Source organism: Brassica napus, chromosome C3, assembly GCF_020379485.1.
Source record: "Brassica napus cultivar Da-Ae chromosome C3, Da-Ae, whole genome shotgun sequence".
NCBI lineage: Eukaryota > Viridiplantae > Streptophyta > Magnoliopsida > Brassicales > Brassicaceae > Brassica > Brassica napus.
In genome coordinates, this window is record NC_063446.1 from 49,123,384 (window position 1) to 49,137,152 (window position 13,769).

Genomic DNA, 13,769 nt, shown 5'->3' on the forward strand with positions numbered 1-13,769 from the left:
ATGAAGCAACCAAAGACTACATCATCTGCAAGCTGTTCAAATATTCTCTCTCTAGGAATGCTAAAAAGTGGCTGAGACGCATACCACCTGGATCTCTCACTACATGGAATGATGTCAGAACTGCGTTTATGACTGAATTTTTAGATGATGCAAGGGCTGAAGAGATGAGAGATAAAGTTTGGTCATTCTCTCAGGGACCTACAGAAGCTTTCAAAAGCTCTTGGGAGCGGTTTACGAGATACCAAATAGACTGTCCATATCATGGTTTTACAGAGATTTAACTGTTGAAGAAGTTCTGCAAGGTTATTGATGTGCAATATCATATGGTGTTAGATACTGCAAGCGAAGGAAACTTCGAGACAAGGACCCCAGAAGAAGCTAAGAGACTGATTGAGAACTTGATATCTAGCAAAAGTTTCAAAAAGCTGGATATGCACAGGATAAAATCAGCTGCGATGGATAGCGACAAGATCGTTAAGGCTGAGATTGGTTCGGTACATGAGGTCTCGTTGGTAGAACATGCTGTAGAGAAGGATGAGGATCAGGGCTATATAGGAAAGATGAATCAATGATAGAAAAGATCCTAAAAATTCAACAGAAGACGAGTGCATACTTAAATCTGAGGTTGGATGTTCTCTACAAAGAGCTGAATGGAAAATTTGAAACCTTCGATGCCCATGTCATGATACTAGATGCTCAGGTTTCTGAGATTGCAGAAGCTGTGAAGAAGCAAGAAGCTCTGGTTAAATGGAAAGCTGTAGAAAGTGAGAGGCACCAGGTTGATGCCATCTTAGATAATGACTTTGGGGAAGTGCTCGAGCAGGAGAAGCTGGAAGAAGATGTTTTTCTAGTCAAAAGCTCCATGTCCATACGCAGCTCGTACTGGTATTGATCAACACCAACAAATGAGCATCGATCGACATCAACAGCTGACAACCGATCGACATCATCAGCCGAGCATCGATCGACACCACTTTTGGGATCGGACAAAACTGTTTGAATTCAGAGCCACTCAGATTTTGCCACTCGACACCCGCATCCTCCCACCCTAGCTCGAGTTAAATAAGATAACGTCAATCAAAAAAAAACACAAAAAAATCGATCAAGAACAACATGGAAGTGTCGATCGACAACAGCAGAAGAGCAGCGATCGACAACCGTCAATGCCATACCGAGTACATTTACCAGATCTTGATGCAAACCGTTTGAAGGCATCTCAAAATCCATCTCAGACATCAGTTTGCTTGAAGACAACAGAGAAGATAAGTCAGCAATCTGCAGAAGCACCAGAGCAAGAGTAATCAACTCTAGCTGAAACCTCTTTCGATGAGTGTGTCAATCGACGACATCTACCAGGTATCGATCGACACCAAACATATGGATATGAACCTGCCATGGAAAGGTAGGCAACGAAAGAAGAAATTCCAGTTGAGAAGAGAGCAAAATCTAGGAAACCCTATATTCCCAAACACCTCAGGAGAGAAGTTAATAGAGTGGAACTTGATGGCTTTCACAAGAGGGTGAAGAGGGTTCCTAAGGATATGTCTTTTGAGGATGCATATCATAAGAATAGACTTGGTAATTTCTTCTGAGAAAGCAGAGAGAGATAAGGACATTGAGCTGTTATTCAACAAGGTCAACCGTAAACCCAAAAGGACACTGAAGAAGGAACAAGATCCTGGAAAGTTCTCTATTCCATGCTCTATAGATAGCCAGCATTTACCAAAGGCCCTCTGCAATACTGGATCTGCAGTCAGCATCATGGCCATAGACACTGCTGAGCTATTAGGACTAAAGATGGAACCTTCTAAAGATAGTTTCACTTTCGTGGATAACTCCCAAGCAAACTCAGCAGGCATGATCAAGAATGTTAAGGTGGAGATATGGGAATTCATTATACATGTGGAATTTCATGCTGTGGATATCAAATCAGGCAAGACATCTTCACTTCTTTTTGGAAGAGCCTTCTTGGCTACAGTGGGGGCAGTTTGTGATCTTAAGAGAAATAAGATGTGTCTTACTAATGTTGACGAAACTGTCTTCTATGATCCCATGGAAAAGAAGAAAAGTAAGGAGCTTATTTCATGCATAGATATGTTTGAAGATCCAGGACCTGCAGCTGATTCAAATTGTGAGCCTGCAAAACCAGAATCAGCGTCGGTCGACATTAAAATTGCAGCATCGGCCGACTTTCAGTCCTCAGAATCGATCGACAATACGCCTTCAGCATCGAACGACTCTCAGTCTTCAGAATCGATCGACCCGAATCCTTCAGCATCGGTCGACACCCTCCGACTTTCAGAAAAGCCTGAGACTGAAAAGTCTAAGTCTGGGGGAAGGACCAAGAATTGAAAAAGAAAAAGAAAAGGAATGCAGATGCAGATTCCCTATCAGTAGTTCCTTTGCAATGTCAAGAGGTTAGTCTTGAGTATAGAGTGCGCTTGCAGAGGAGGTCCTGAACCTTTTACCAAGGTTAGAGTGCTATGTGATCCAGAGCTGGGAGAGAAAGGAGAAGTTTTGCAGGAGCTTTTATCAGCTGCATCAACAAAATGACGAAGAGAGACACTGAGACTTGTTTTGGAGCAAGTTTTCATCAGATCTCCAAAGTCAAGCTAAATGACTATAACAAAGCGCTGAGTGGGAGGCAACCCATTATTAGGTAATTTTATTTGGTTTTATTCTATATTATTACTGATTTTCATTTTTAATTATATTGGAGGCCCAAGGAAAATAGTTGATATACCAGCATCAACCGAAATCTGATCATTGCCGGCCGCCACCACTTCACATGAGCATCGTGCGACACCTGATCAGTGTCGCTCGACAGAGCATCAACATAATAGATCGATCACCACTTAACTGTGTAGATTGACATTCACATCTAGCAAGCAGGTATATCGTCTTACCTTGTTAATTTCGTACTTATGATTAATTTCCCCACTAATCTTAGACTATATAACACTGGAGACGATGTTGTTTAAGTCTAGGAGAGGTTCTACTAATATTGTGTTATAGTTAGGTATTTAAAAAAAGAGTGATTTAAGTCTCGGAGAGGTTAGGTAATTATGTCTGGGAGAGGTTCTACTAGTATTGTGTTTTAGTTAGGTATTTAAGTCTGGGAGAGGTTCGACTAATCTTAGACTATATAACACTGGAGACACTGTTCATCAACCGTCGATCGATACTGTTCATGCTTCCTCGATCAGCACTGTTCATCCGTCGTCGATCGCCATTATTCATCCACCGTCGATCGACACTATTCATATCGACACTGTTTTTCGAGACACTGTTCACTGCGGCACTATTCATCATGGCACTGTTCATATGGTACTGTTCATACGATGACCGACACCACTTGTGTGGAAACAGAGAAGGTCGATGAGGATGGGATATTCAGAGACGAAGAAGGTCGCCCTCGCAACAGAGCAGGACAATTGATTAATGCAGAGGGTGTTGTAATCCCTGATGTGATTGATGTTGCTGAGACAAATGACTTTGATCTGAACTGTGAATGGTATGATTGGGGAAGTGTGGACCCTTTTTGAGGTCTTCCTCTTGAGGATCTCATAGACCTTATCAAAGACCTTGAGGAGCGAGCAGAATGAAGTATCCATAGACCACATTATCTGCACGATCTTCCCCTATTCTCTATCTAGAGATGCATTTAGCTGGTTCAGTCAGCTGCAGCTAAGATCTTTAACTTGCTGGGAGGACATTAAGACCGCCTTCCTCAACGAATTTCTCTATGAAGCTGCAGCAACTCGACAGAGGAAGTTTGATGATATGTTGGACAAGATGATTAAAGGTCAGGAGAAGGAATTGATGTCTAGATTTAGTCAGAAGTTGGGTATAGTCTACACTGAACCAAATGAGGAATCTGAAACCATGAACACTCAGATCGAAATGCCAGACATTGAGGTTCAATGGACATATGAGACTACGCGAAGAAAAGAAGCTGATATTAGTGATACGACCTCAATGTCGACCGACGGCACGACCTCAGCGTCGACCGACGGCACGACCTCAGCGTCGACCGACGGCACGACCTCAGCGTCGACCGACTGCACGACCTCAGCGTCGACCGATGGCACGACCTCAACGTCGACCGACGGTACGACCTCAACGTCGACCGACAGTATGACCTCAGAAACGATCGACAGCACCATCTCAGCATCGATCGACATAGAATTTTGTTGTCGATCGACACCTCTTGAAATGCCTGGAGGTTTGAATTGTCCTCAAGAAATTGCAGATTTGACACTAGAGAGCACCGATATATCAAGCAGCTATCTTGCCCTAGATGTAGACAGAGAGATCACCATGGAAGATTTCTCAGAGCTAGAGGATTGCTTGAAAGTATTGGATGGAGCACAACATGAAGATTTGGGTCAGAACTTAGTGAAGAAGCTTGACGACGATTAGCACACTTCGGGGAAAGATCTGGAAAATTCCCCAAAGGCAAGCATCGATCGACACCGCCCACCCGACATTGATCGACAACGCCTAACAGATACCGATCGACACCACCCACCTGATATCTATCGATGCCCATTCATGGATGAACCGCCAAGGTGCCTTGTTGAGCTGGAATATGTTGAGGATAGGATGTACAAGTCCGAGGTCTCACACCTTGCTGTCCGCGAACATCTTAGACCACATATCAGCGTAGAAGAAGCTGCTAGGTTTCACAAAAGAGTGAAGAGGATACATGACCTGTGAAGATTGTGGTTCCATGCGCTGTGTCTGAAGTTGAATGACCTATTTCACCCGATAGAAGTATACAGTTAGGCTCTTACAGTGGATTATGTGATGATCATCAACACACAACAGCTTCTTTGAGAGGGTTACGATTTACAAATGAAGTCAATAAGGGCCCAGCAGAAGCAGCATTGATCGACACCAACCGGATACCATCGAACGATACAAACAAGCCGGAATCGATCGACACTTTCACCTCAACATCGATCGACACCCATCGCGTATCATAGCAGAAAGAGTATGCAGTGTGTCGAAACCTTTTTGATGGAGGCACCACTACGCGATCAGATAAGTCTGGGGGAAAGAAGAGGAGGAACTGGAAGAAGAGGAAAAGGACCAAGGGAGGTTCTCAGTTATCATTGATATCTTGTTCTCAGATGGTGTCAGGAAATCCAGAGTGCGCAGCAGATGCTTCTCACAGCCATTTGCAAAGCTTCGAGCACTCCTTATTACTAAGATGATAGACAAAGGAGATGAGTCTATGGAGGAGGCTTTCACACAAGATTGATAAAGCTTCAGAGAGCAGACATTGAGACTTGTTTTGGAGCGAGTTCTCATTCTCATACGGACTGAATCAGATCTCCAAAAGTCAAGCTAAATGACTATAACAAAGCGTTGAGTAGGAGGCAACCCACTATTAGGTAATTTCATCTAGTTTAGTTTAGATTATTACTGATTTTCGTTTGATATTTATTGCAGGTAAAAAAAAAAGATGAACAGTGACGACGACACGGTAGCAGAGGCACTGTAACATCGATCGACACTGTAGCAGAAACGTCGATCGACACTTCATCGAAAAAAAAAAGAGAAAAAGATCCAAGGTCCAATGAGTTCTGAACCACCATCGATCGACGGCTGGCCAGCGTATAGATCGACAGAGCATCACATGTATCGATAGCCACTTAACTGTGTTGATCGATACCCACATCAATGGCAGGTATACTCGTGAAACCTTGTTAATATTTGTCCTTCTGGTTTGTTTTCCCACCTATCTTAGATTGTATAACACTGGTCACGGTGTTGTTTAAGTCTGGGAGAGGTTCTACTAATATTGTGTTTTAGTTAGGTATTTAAAAAAAAAAGATCCAAGTAGACGATTATAAAATCGACCGATGAGAGCATGTCGATATCGATCGACTGTACATCACCTGCAACGACCGATGGTAACTTCTTTCCATCGATCGACACTTAACCTGGTCAGGTATATCGTTCTAACTTGTTAAATTGTGTACTTATGATTATTTCTCATCATAACTCCGACTGGATATACACTGGGGACAGTGTAATTTAAGTCTGGGGGGATGTTTACTGATAGCTAGTTTATTGTGAGTCAATGTTTTCAAAAAAATAGAAAAATAAAAAATAAAAAATTATTTAGTCAAGAAGGGGATTATGATCAAATACAATTTGATTGCTACTCTAATCACTCTCTAGCACCATCTAGATCTACTGATTGCAGGATGTATTAGATAGAAACACCGCAGTGTATCACGTAATGCTAACATCCACACCTACTGAGAATGTCTGGAGAAACCAAAGCTGACTTCCAACCTTAATCTACTCTACTTGCTTGTTTTGGGGCTTGGTATACATTGAATATGAGTCCTCCTTCAAGTTTGGAAGGTAAAAGTCTGTGTGCTTCTGATTCCCTTCTCTCTTTCTCTTCGGCATCTTAAGATATAAAAGATTAAAATAATTTCCTGGAAGACACTACAGGAAATATGAGTATTAATAGCAGCCGTTAAACGCTATGAGTTCGATATAATAGTGTTCCCTAAAACGCTCTGACAGCACCCGTTATAATAGGTACGTCACTTTTGATAGCGGATATGTCGTATGCTATAGTTAAATAAACAACAATAGCGTTAATTTCTATGCAATTGTTAATTTTTATAATAATGAATTGATTTTATTTTTTTAAAAGTAATATTTATTTCGAATTTTTATAATAAAAATAATTAATCATATTTTAACAACTAAAATATATTTAAATGATTAAAAACAAAAGTTAAAAATTAAATTTTATTTATTAATTAAATTTTGTTTACAAATAAAATCAGTTTATACATAAACCAAAATATTTAACCAAAACCTAACTAACCAAACCTAAATAAACAAAAAAATTGAACCAAAACCTAAAGTTCTAAGCTGCAGTCTCCCTTCCATCGCAGTTTCGTCGTCTCCTTCTTCCTGGCTCTTTCTTCTCTTCTTCTTCTTCTTGTTTGGCTTCACCTACACCACCACCACTAGCTTTCTCTGCCATCTCCGACTTAAGCCTCTGTTCTCTTACATCATCTGAGATGTCACAGCTAAAGTTTTTGTACCTCTCTTTCTGGAAAGTCCAGCATTAGCATCAGACAGGGTCTGAAGAAGCTCGGCTCGAGACTTACTGATAGACTTTTGTAGATTGGAAGACTGAGAGATTTGTAAAGGAAGTACTCGTTTATTGATAATAGAAATAACTTTGCAAGTTCAGATTCAGATCATCATCTCATGACGATAATGATCTTCATCTACGACTCATAATGATCGCCACTAGACTCATAGTGTCTACAAAGAACATACAAAGCATAGACCCCCTAATACAAATGATATACTCTCTCATATACTACTCGAGCTTCCTTGGCAGTTAGAGTCTAACTGCTAACCTTCTGCTTCTCCCAGAGTCTCTCCCTTCTTATCCAACTCGGCCACATCATCCAATTCGAACTCTCCCTCCAGCTTTGCCACGTCACTCAGTGATTGATTTAAACGTTTCTTCCTGCGCCTCACATAAGAACATTTGAACCTATCAATACTTCTTCCTTTGAAACCAAGATTGTCCTCAAGCTTGAAAGATGGATAATCCTCCACAAATGCTCTGAATGCAACCCAAGAATTCTCATGTGACGGTTTCCCCAACCAACTAACCAAGAGCTCCAAATAACCCTCCGCATCATAATGCGTAGCCAAGACTTCCAATGGCTCTGGCACAACGTCCACTTCATCAAGACAACCCTCCGGTAATGGATGTACCACTCGATCAACCCCCAACGCAGCTTTCAACTGTGAACAGTGAAACACTGGATGGATGCGAGATGATGGTGGAAGATCCAACTTGTAAGCCGCCTTGCCAACTTTAGCAATCACAAGATACAGCCCAAAATATTTCGCCGCAAGCTTCTGGCAAACGCGGTGTGACACTGACTGCTGCTTGTAAGGACGTAGCTTCAAGTAAACCAACGCACCCACCTCAAAAGACACATCTCGACGATGCTTATCAGCTGTTTTCTTCATTATATCATGCGCCCAAGCAAGATTCTGTTTGATCAACACCAACACACGATCATGTTCACGCAAAGATGTCTCCAAATCAAAGTTTTGCGTAGACCCCTCCTCAAACTTCACTACGATAGGAGGCTCTCGACCGTAAACCACATGAAAGGGTGTTGTCTTCAGTGCCGTATCAAACGACGTGTTGTACCAAAACTCAGCCCAAGGAAGAAATTTGCGCCATGTACGAGGATGAGCAGACCCAAAGCACCGGAGAAATGTCTCAAGACAGCGGTTCAACACTTCAGACTGCCCATCAGTTTGAGGATGAAAGGCAGTGCTGTACTTGAGTTGTGTTCCGGCGAGACGAAACGCTTCCTTCCAAAACGAGCTCAAGAAAATACGGTCTCGATCAGAGACAATACTGTTAGGAAACCCATGTAAGCGCACAATACCTTCCACAAAAGAATTCGCCACATCCACTATTGAGAATGGATGACGCAGACTCAGGAAGTGTGCGTATTTACTGAGTCTATCAATCACCACCAACACGACATTGACTCCTTGAGATGTAGGTAAGCCCTCAATAAAGTCCATGGATACATCTTCCCACACCCATGTTGGTAAAGGCAGAGGCTGAAGTAACCCCGCCAGAGATAGCGTAGAGGACTTATGCGTCTGACAGATGATGCATTCTTGAACATACTGCTACACTGAACGAGATATGCCTTCCCAATAGAAAGACCTCTGCACACGCTTTAAAGTCTTCAACACACCGGAAAGTCCTCATCCCAAACTATCATGTGCTTCATGTAAGATCAGTGGAATAAAGAAAGAAGTCTTAGGCACCACCAATCTTCTTTTGTACCATAAACGACCCTCCAACACTTGATAATTGTCATTGAGTAAAGAACGAGCCCGCACCTTCTGAATAGTATTCTGAATCCCCTGATCAGCTTCAATTTCTTTATAAATATCTTGGAGTTGTATCACGTAGGAGTTGTCAATGACATCAAAAGAGAAGGGGCTGACACTTCCAACACACTCATGCTTCGAGACAAACCATCAGCTGCTTTATTCTCGCATCCTGGTTTGTACAAGATGTCGAAGTCGAATACCAACAAGTGAACGAACCAACGCTGATACTCCATATTGACCTCCTTTTGCTCCAAAAGAAATTTGAGACTCCGCTGATCAGTATGCACAATAAACTTCCTTCCCAATAAGTAATGCCTCCACTTTCGAATAGCCATCACCACTGCCATCAACTCTCGTTCATAAGCAGGCTTGAGCTTCTCTCTATCAGTTAGCGCATGGCTAAAAAACGCTATAGGACGCTTCTCCTGCATAAGAACCGCACCCAAACCCACGCCAAAAGCATCTGTCTCAACAATAAACGGCTTCTCAAAATCAGGCAAAGCCAAAACATGAGCTGAACACATAGCAGATTTCAACTCCTCAAACGCAGTTTGCGCTGCCGTAGACCTTAAGAAATGATCCTTCTTCAACAGACTGGTTAACGGTTGAGCAATGATGCCATAATGCCACACAAAACGACGGTTGTAACCCGTCAGACCCAAGAAACCCTGTAAAAGCTTAACATTCTTCGGAGTAGGCCATAGTCGCATAGCTTCTGTCTTCGTACTATCAGTTGAAACACCGTCTTTGGAAATGATGTGACCCAAGTACTCCACTTGAGTCATCCCCATCACACTCTTCTTCTTATTGGCAAACAACTGATTCTCCTGAAACACCTTCAGAACCGTTTCCAAGTGTTGAACATGAAGCTCTACTGATTTACTGTAAACCAGAACATCATCGAAGAACACCAAAACGAAATCACGCAGAAACGATTTGAAAACCTTATTCATGAGTCCTTGAAACGTAGCAGAAGCGTTGGTGAGGCCAAAAGGCATCACTAGAAACTCGTAATGACCCTCCACCGTACGAAACGCTGTTTTAGGAATATCCTCGTCCACCATTCGAATCTGATGGTAACCAGAGCGAAGATCAAGCTTAGAAAACACCACTGCACCATGTAACTCGTCCAACAGTTGACCGATTACAGGAATAGGGAACTTGTCCAAGACAGTGACCCTATTGAGTGCCCTGTAATCAACACAAAACCGGTGACTGTTGTCTTTCTTCTTGACCAACAAACCGGACTCGAAAATGGACTGGTGCTAGTTCGTATGATCCCTGATCGTAACATGTCATTCACCATCTACTCCATAACCAGTTTAGTGGCATGAGGGTATCGGTAGGGACGGACTGACACCGAAGAAACGCCAGGGAGGAGTTGGATAGCATGTTCACTACCCCGGAAAGGTGGTAACCCTTGGGGTAATGCAAACAGAGAGTCCCAATGCTGCAGCAACCTCGAAATAGCTGGATCACAAGCTGGTTCAGACAAGCTCTTCACTGTACTTGCCAAAGACACTCCCTGATCTGCAAACTGCTTCACCACTCCAGAATATAGTGATTTAAGAGATAAGCGAGATCCATGTAAACTTCGATCACCTAATAACGTCACACGCCCTCCTTGGTAAAGAAACGAAAGTTCCTGTGCCTTCCAATCCATTTCACACTTCCCCAAAGTCTCCAACCACTGAACCCCCAAAATCACATCCACAGATCCCAGCTCCAAAGTGAAGAAATCAGAAGTGAAACCCGTAGTGCCTAACTGAAAAGACACGTCCTGGCACACACCCAATCCTTTCACCACTACACCATTTCCCAACAACACATCCAAATTACTCACAGCACACATTTTCAAACGCAACCTCTGTACCACCGAAGGAGAGATGAAGTTGTGTGTAGCCCCACTGTCTAGCATCACCACTACATCACTTCCAGCAATGCGACCCATTAGCTTCATGGTCTGAGGTGAATCAATACCCAAGAAAGCACAAAACGATAATGTTCTTACTTCTGGAGTATCCATCGTCTCAGCCCATATCTCTTCCTCCGTGGAGTCCATCAACTCAACCTCAAAGCCATTGATCACCGTAAGAACTCTATACTCTTTCTTAGGGCAAACCGCTTCATGAGCCTTAGACCACTTCTCTCCACACTTGAAACAGAGTCCTTGTCGCCTCATAGCATCCAGTTCAGCGTCGGAGTGACGTTGTCGTGGTCTTTGATATGGCTTAGACGGGGCAACATTCTCCTTTTGAGCCTTTGTATCAAGCACGAACGCCTTCTGAGTATTATGAGGATACCCCACCGTTCGAACATTGTTATTGGCTGAAGTATTCTGTTGCTTGGATACATGACGAGGACCCTCTCCCAGTACCTTGCAAAACGTACTGGACTCCATCTTTAACACCGCCGCAATGTAATTGGATAGACCCTGAGGTTCTTTCATACGGATGACTTCTTTCATTTCTCTGGTCAAGCCGATGTATAAAATCCTCTCCAAGTGATGATCATCCAACCCTGACACTTGAGCTGACAAATCCTCAAACTCTGACACATAATCAGCTATAGATCCAGTTTGACGAATTGAGAACAACCTCGTGCTAGGCTCATCTTCAATCGACTCTGAAAAGCGCACACAAAGGCGTTGCTTAAAGTCTTGCCAGCTCTGGAAACCACCTCGACGCATCACCCAAGCATACCATTTCTTCAACGCTCCCTTCAAACACAATGGAACAAGATCCAACCTCGAATCTTCATCATATCTCCCCAACTCATAAAAATACTCCACATCAACCATCCACTCAGAGATTCTAGAACCATCACAGAATGGCATCTCAAGTTTCTTCAACATGTTCTCGCGATTATCTAGATTCAACTGCTCCTCACGGTAACCAAACAGAGAGTGATCTCGCACCCTTTCGTATCAAGGACGGCGTACCTGAGATTGAGAAGACGATAACACCGGATCTCGTAGCGGAGAACAGAACGGAGATCGATCAATCACCGGCTGCTTTCCCAATGCCTTAAGTGCCGAATCGAGCTTCGAATCCATCGACGACAGCTTCGTATCAACTGAATCGACTCGCGCTTCCAACGAATCGAATCGATCATCCTTTACCTTCGCATCAGTACACAACTTCTCATACGCTCCCATCAGAAACGTCACCTGACCTTGAATCTTCGTCGGATCCATCGATACATCAGAATAACCGGATTTGGACTGAGAAGACGAAAAAATAGTCGCGTTTGAGAGATCGAACCGTTTCACCGCACCAATGATAGACTTTTGTAGATTGGAAGACTGAGAAATTTGTAAAGGAAGTACTCGTTTATTGAAAATAGAAATAACTTTGCAAGTTCAGATTCAGATCATCATCTCATGACGATAGTGATCTTCATCTACGATCTCATAACGATCGCCACTAGACTCATAGCGTCTACAAAGAACATACAAAGCATAGACCCCCCAATACAAATGATACTCTCTCTCATATACAACTCGAGCTTCCTTGGCAGTTAGAGTCTAACTGCTAACCTTCTGCTTCTCCCAGAGTCTCTCCCTTCTTATCGAACTCGGCCACATCATCCAATTCGAACTCTCCCTCCAGCTTTGCCATGTCACTCAATGATTCATTTAAACGCTTCTTCCCGCGCCTCACATAAGAACGTTTGAACCTATCACTTACCCTTTAGCACGATACATAGAGGAGGTCCACACTTGCTGGTGTTTCTTTCTTAGAAACGGTAAGAATATCGATGTATGCTGTAGTAGATAAACCATTAAATTATGACCAACCTACAAGCAATGGAACTTGGATATTAACACTCTAAACTCGAAGATTAGAAGTAAATCATCAAAAAAGTTTAACAACATACCCGGCTGAGTAGAAACTCCCAAGAAGAACTTGTCAACAACTCCATAACAGGGCAAGACTGGTCATACTGAAGAAAAAAAGATGAAAGATCAGAGCAACCATTAATCACAACCAGAGTCGATCATTTCAATCATCTTCTCCACAATCAGAAAAATTTAATTTGTATTGAAATCAGCAACACCATTCAAAAATAGAGAGCCATCAACGTTCTCGCAAGTAGTTATGTCTTATAATCCCTCAAATCAAGAACTCAAAGCAATACATAGTACAATGAGACTGCAGAACCCTACCTCTCTCTGTGACCACCAAGACGTTGGCCAGAGATGTAGCGACCAGTCATGCCCTCAGCCATGTCTCCGTCGTCTTGCTCTCTCGCCAACCACTAACTCGTCACACCACCAACTTTTAGTTATCACAGTACCATTTTCGCAGATCTGGAAACAAACAAAAACAAATCTAAAAACAGATGAGTAGAAGAGACGAAACAAAATAACATTAAATCTTACCATCGGTGATTGATATCTTTGTTTTTCATTGATGGAGATGAAAAGAATCAGATTAGAAGAGAAGAGAGAAGATGAAGAGATGAAGTCTCGAATTTTTTTAGCCAAAGAGATGAAGTCTCGATAGAGGAGAGAAGGAAGAAAAAAGATTAAAAACAATTAATCAAAATAGATTAATTTCAGCTTTTAGATCGACACTGATCAACGACGAGGATTAAATATGATTGATCCCCTTTTTTCTAAATGAACCAATCAGAAGAAAATGATTGTGGACCTTTAGATTCGATTTAATGAGTGGTTAAGATTGTGATCCACACACTTTTTTTTAATTGGCTCATATTTGCTAACATTATTTATGTATTAACTAATAAGTTTTTTTGAATGTGTTACAAAAAAAAAACTAATAAAATTTGTTCCTTTGCTTTTGTAGTTTTTGTTTCTTGTTCTATGGTTTAGTTTA

The 13,769-nt window shown here is 42.2% G+C and overlaps 2 protein-coding genes across 2 annotated transcripts; one reads left to right on the top strand and one right to left on the bottom strand.

Moving 5' to 3' along the window:
• Positions 1-1,554: 1,554 nt before the first annotated feature.
• Positions 1,555-2,553, top strand: LOC106384459. The gene is made up of 2 exons (XM_013824418.1): positions 1,555-2,327; positions 2,448-2,553. Exons 1-2 carry the CDS (start codon positions 1,555-1,557, stop codon positions 2,551-2,553), a joined length of 879 nt encoding a protein of 292 aa, XP_013679872.1.
• Positions 2,554-6,964: 4,411 nt separating this feature from the next.
• Positions 6,965-13,507, bottom strand: LOC106405920. The gene is made up of 4 exons (XM_048751584.1): positions 13,313-13,507; positions 13,097-13,240; positions 12,808-12,873; positions 6,965-12,727 (listed from the first exon to the last, which is right to left on the bottom strand). The coding sequence occupies exon 4, from the start codon at positions 11,780-11,782 to the stop codon at positions 10,235-10,237; it is 1,548 nt and encodes a 515-aa protein (XP_048607541.1). The 5' UTR covers positions 11,783-12,727; positions 12,808-12,873; positions 13,097-13,240; positions 13,313-13,507; the 3' UTR covers positions 6,965-10,234.
• Positions 13,508-13,769: the final 262 nt, after the last annotated feature.

What these genes read in the sequence shown, in the direction of transcription:
- LOC106405920 (XM_048751584.1), bottom strand. Translation starts at nt 11,782, where the DNA reads ATGTTGAAGAAACTTGAGATGCCATTCTGTGATGGTTCTAGAATCTCT.
- LOC106384459 (XM_013824418.1), top strand. Translation starts at nt 1,555, where the DNA reads ATGCATATCATAAGAATAGACTTGGTAATTTCTTCTGAGAAAGCAGAG. An exon ending in CCTGAGACTGAAAAGTCTAA is followed by an intron (nt 2,328 to 2,447) that starts GTCTGGGGGAAG and finishes GTGCGCTTGCAG; the next exon opens with AGGAGGTCCTGAACCTTTTA.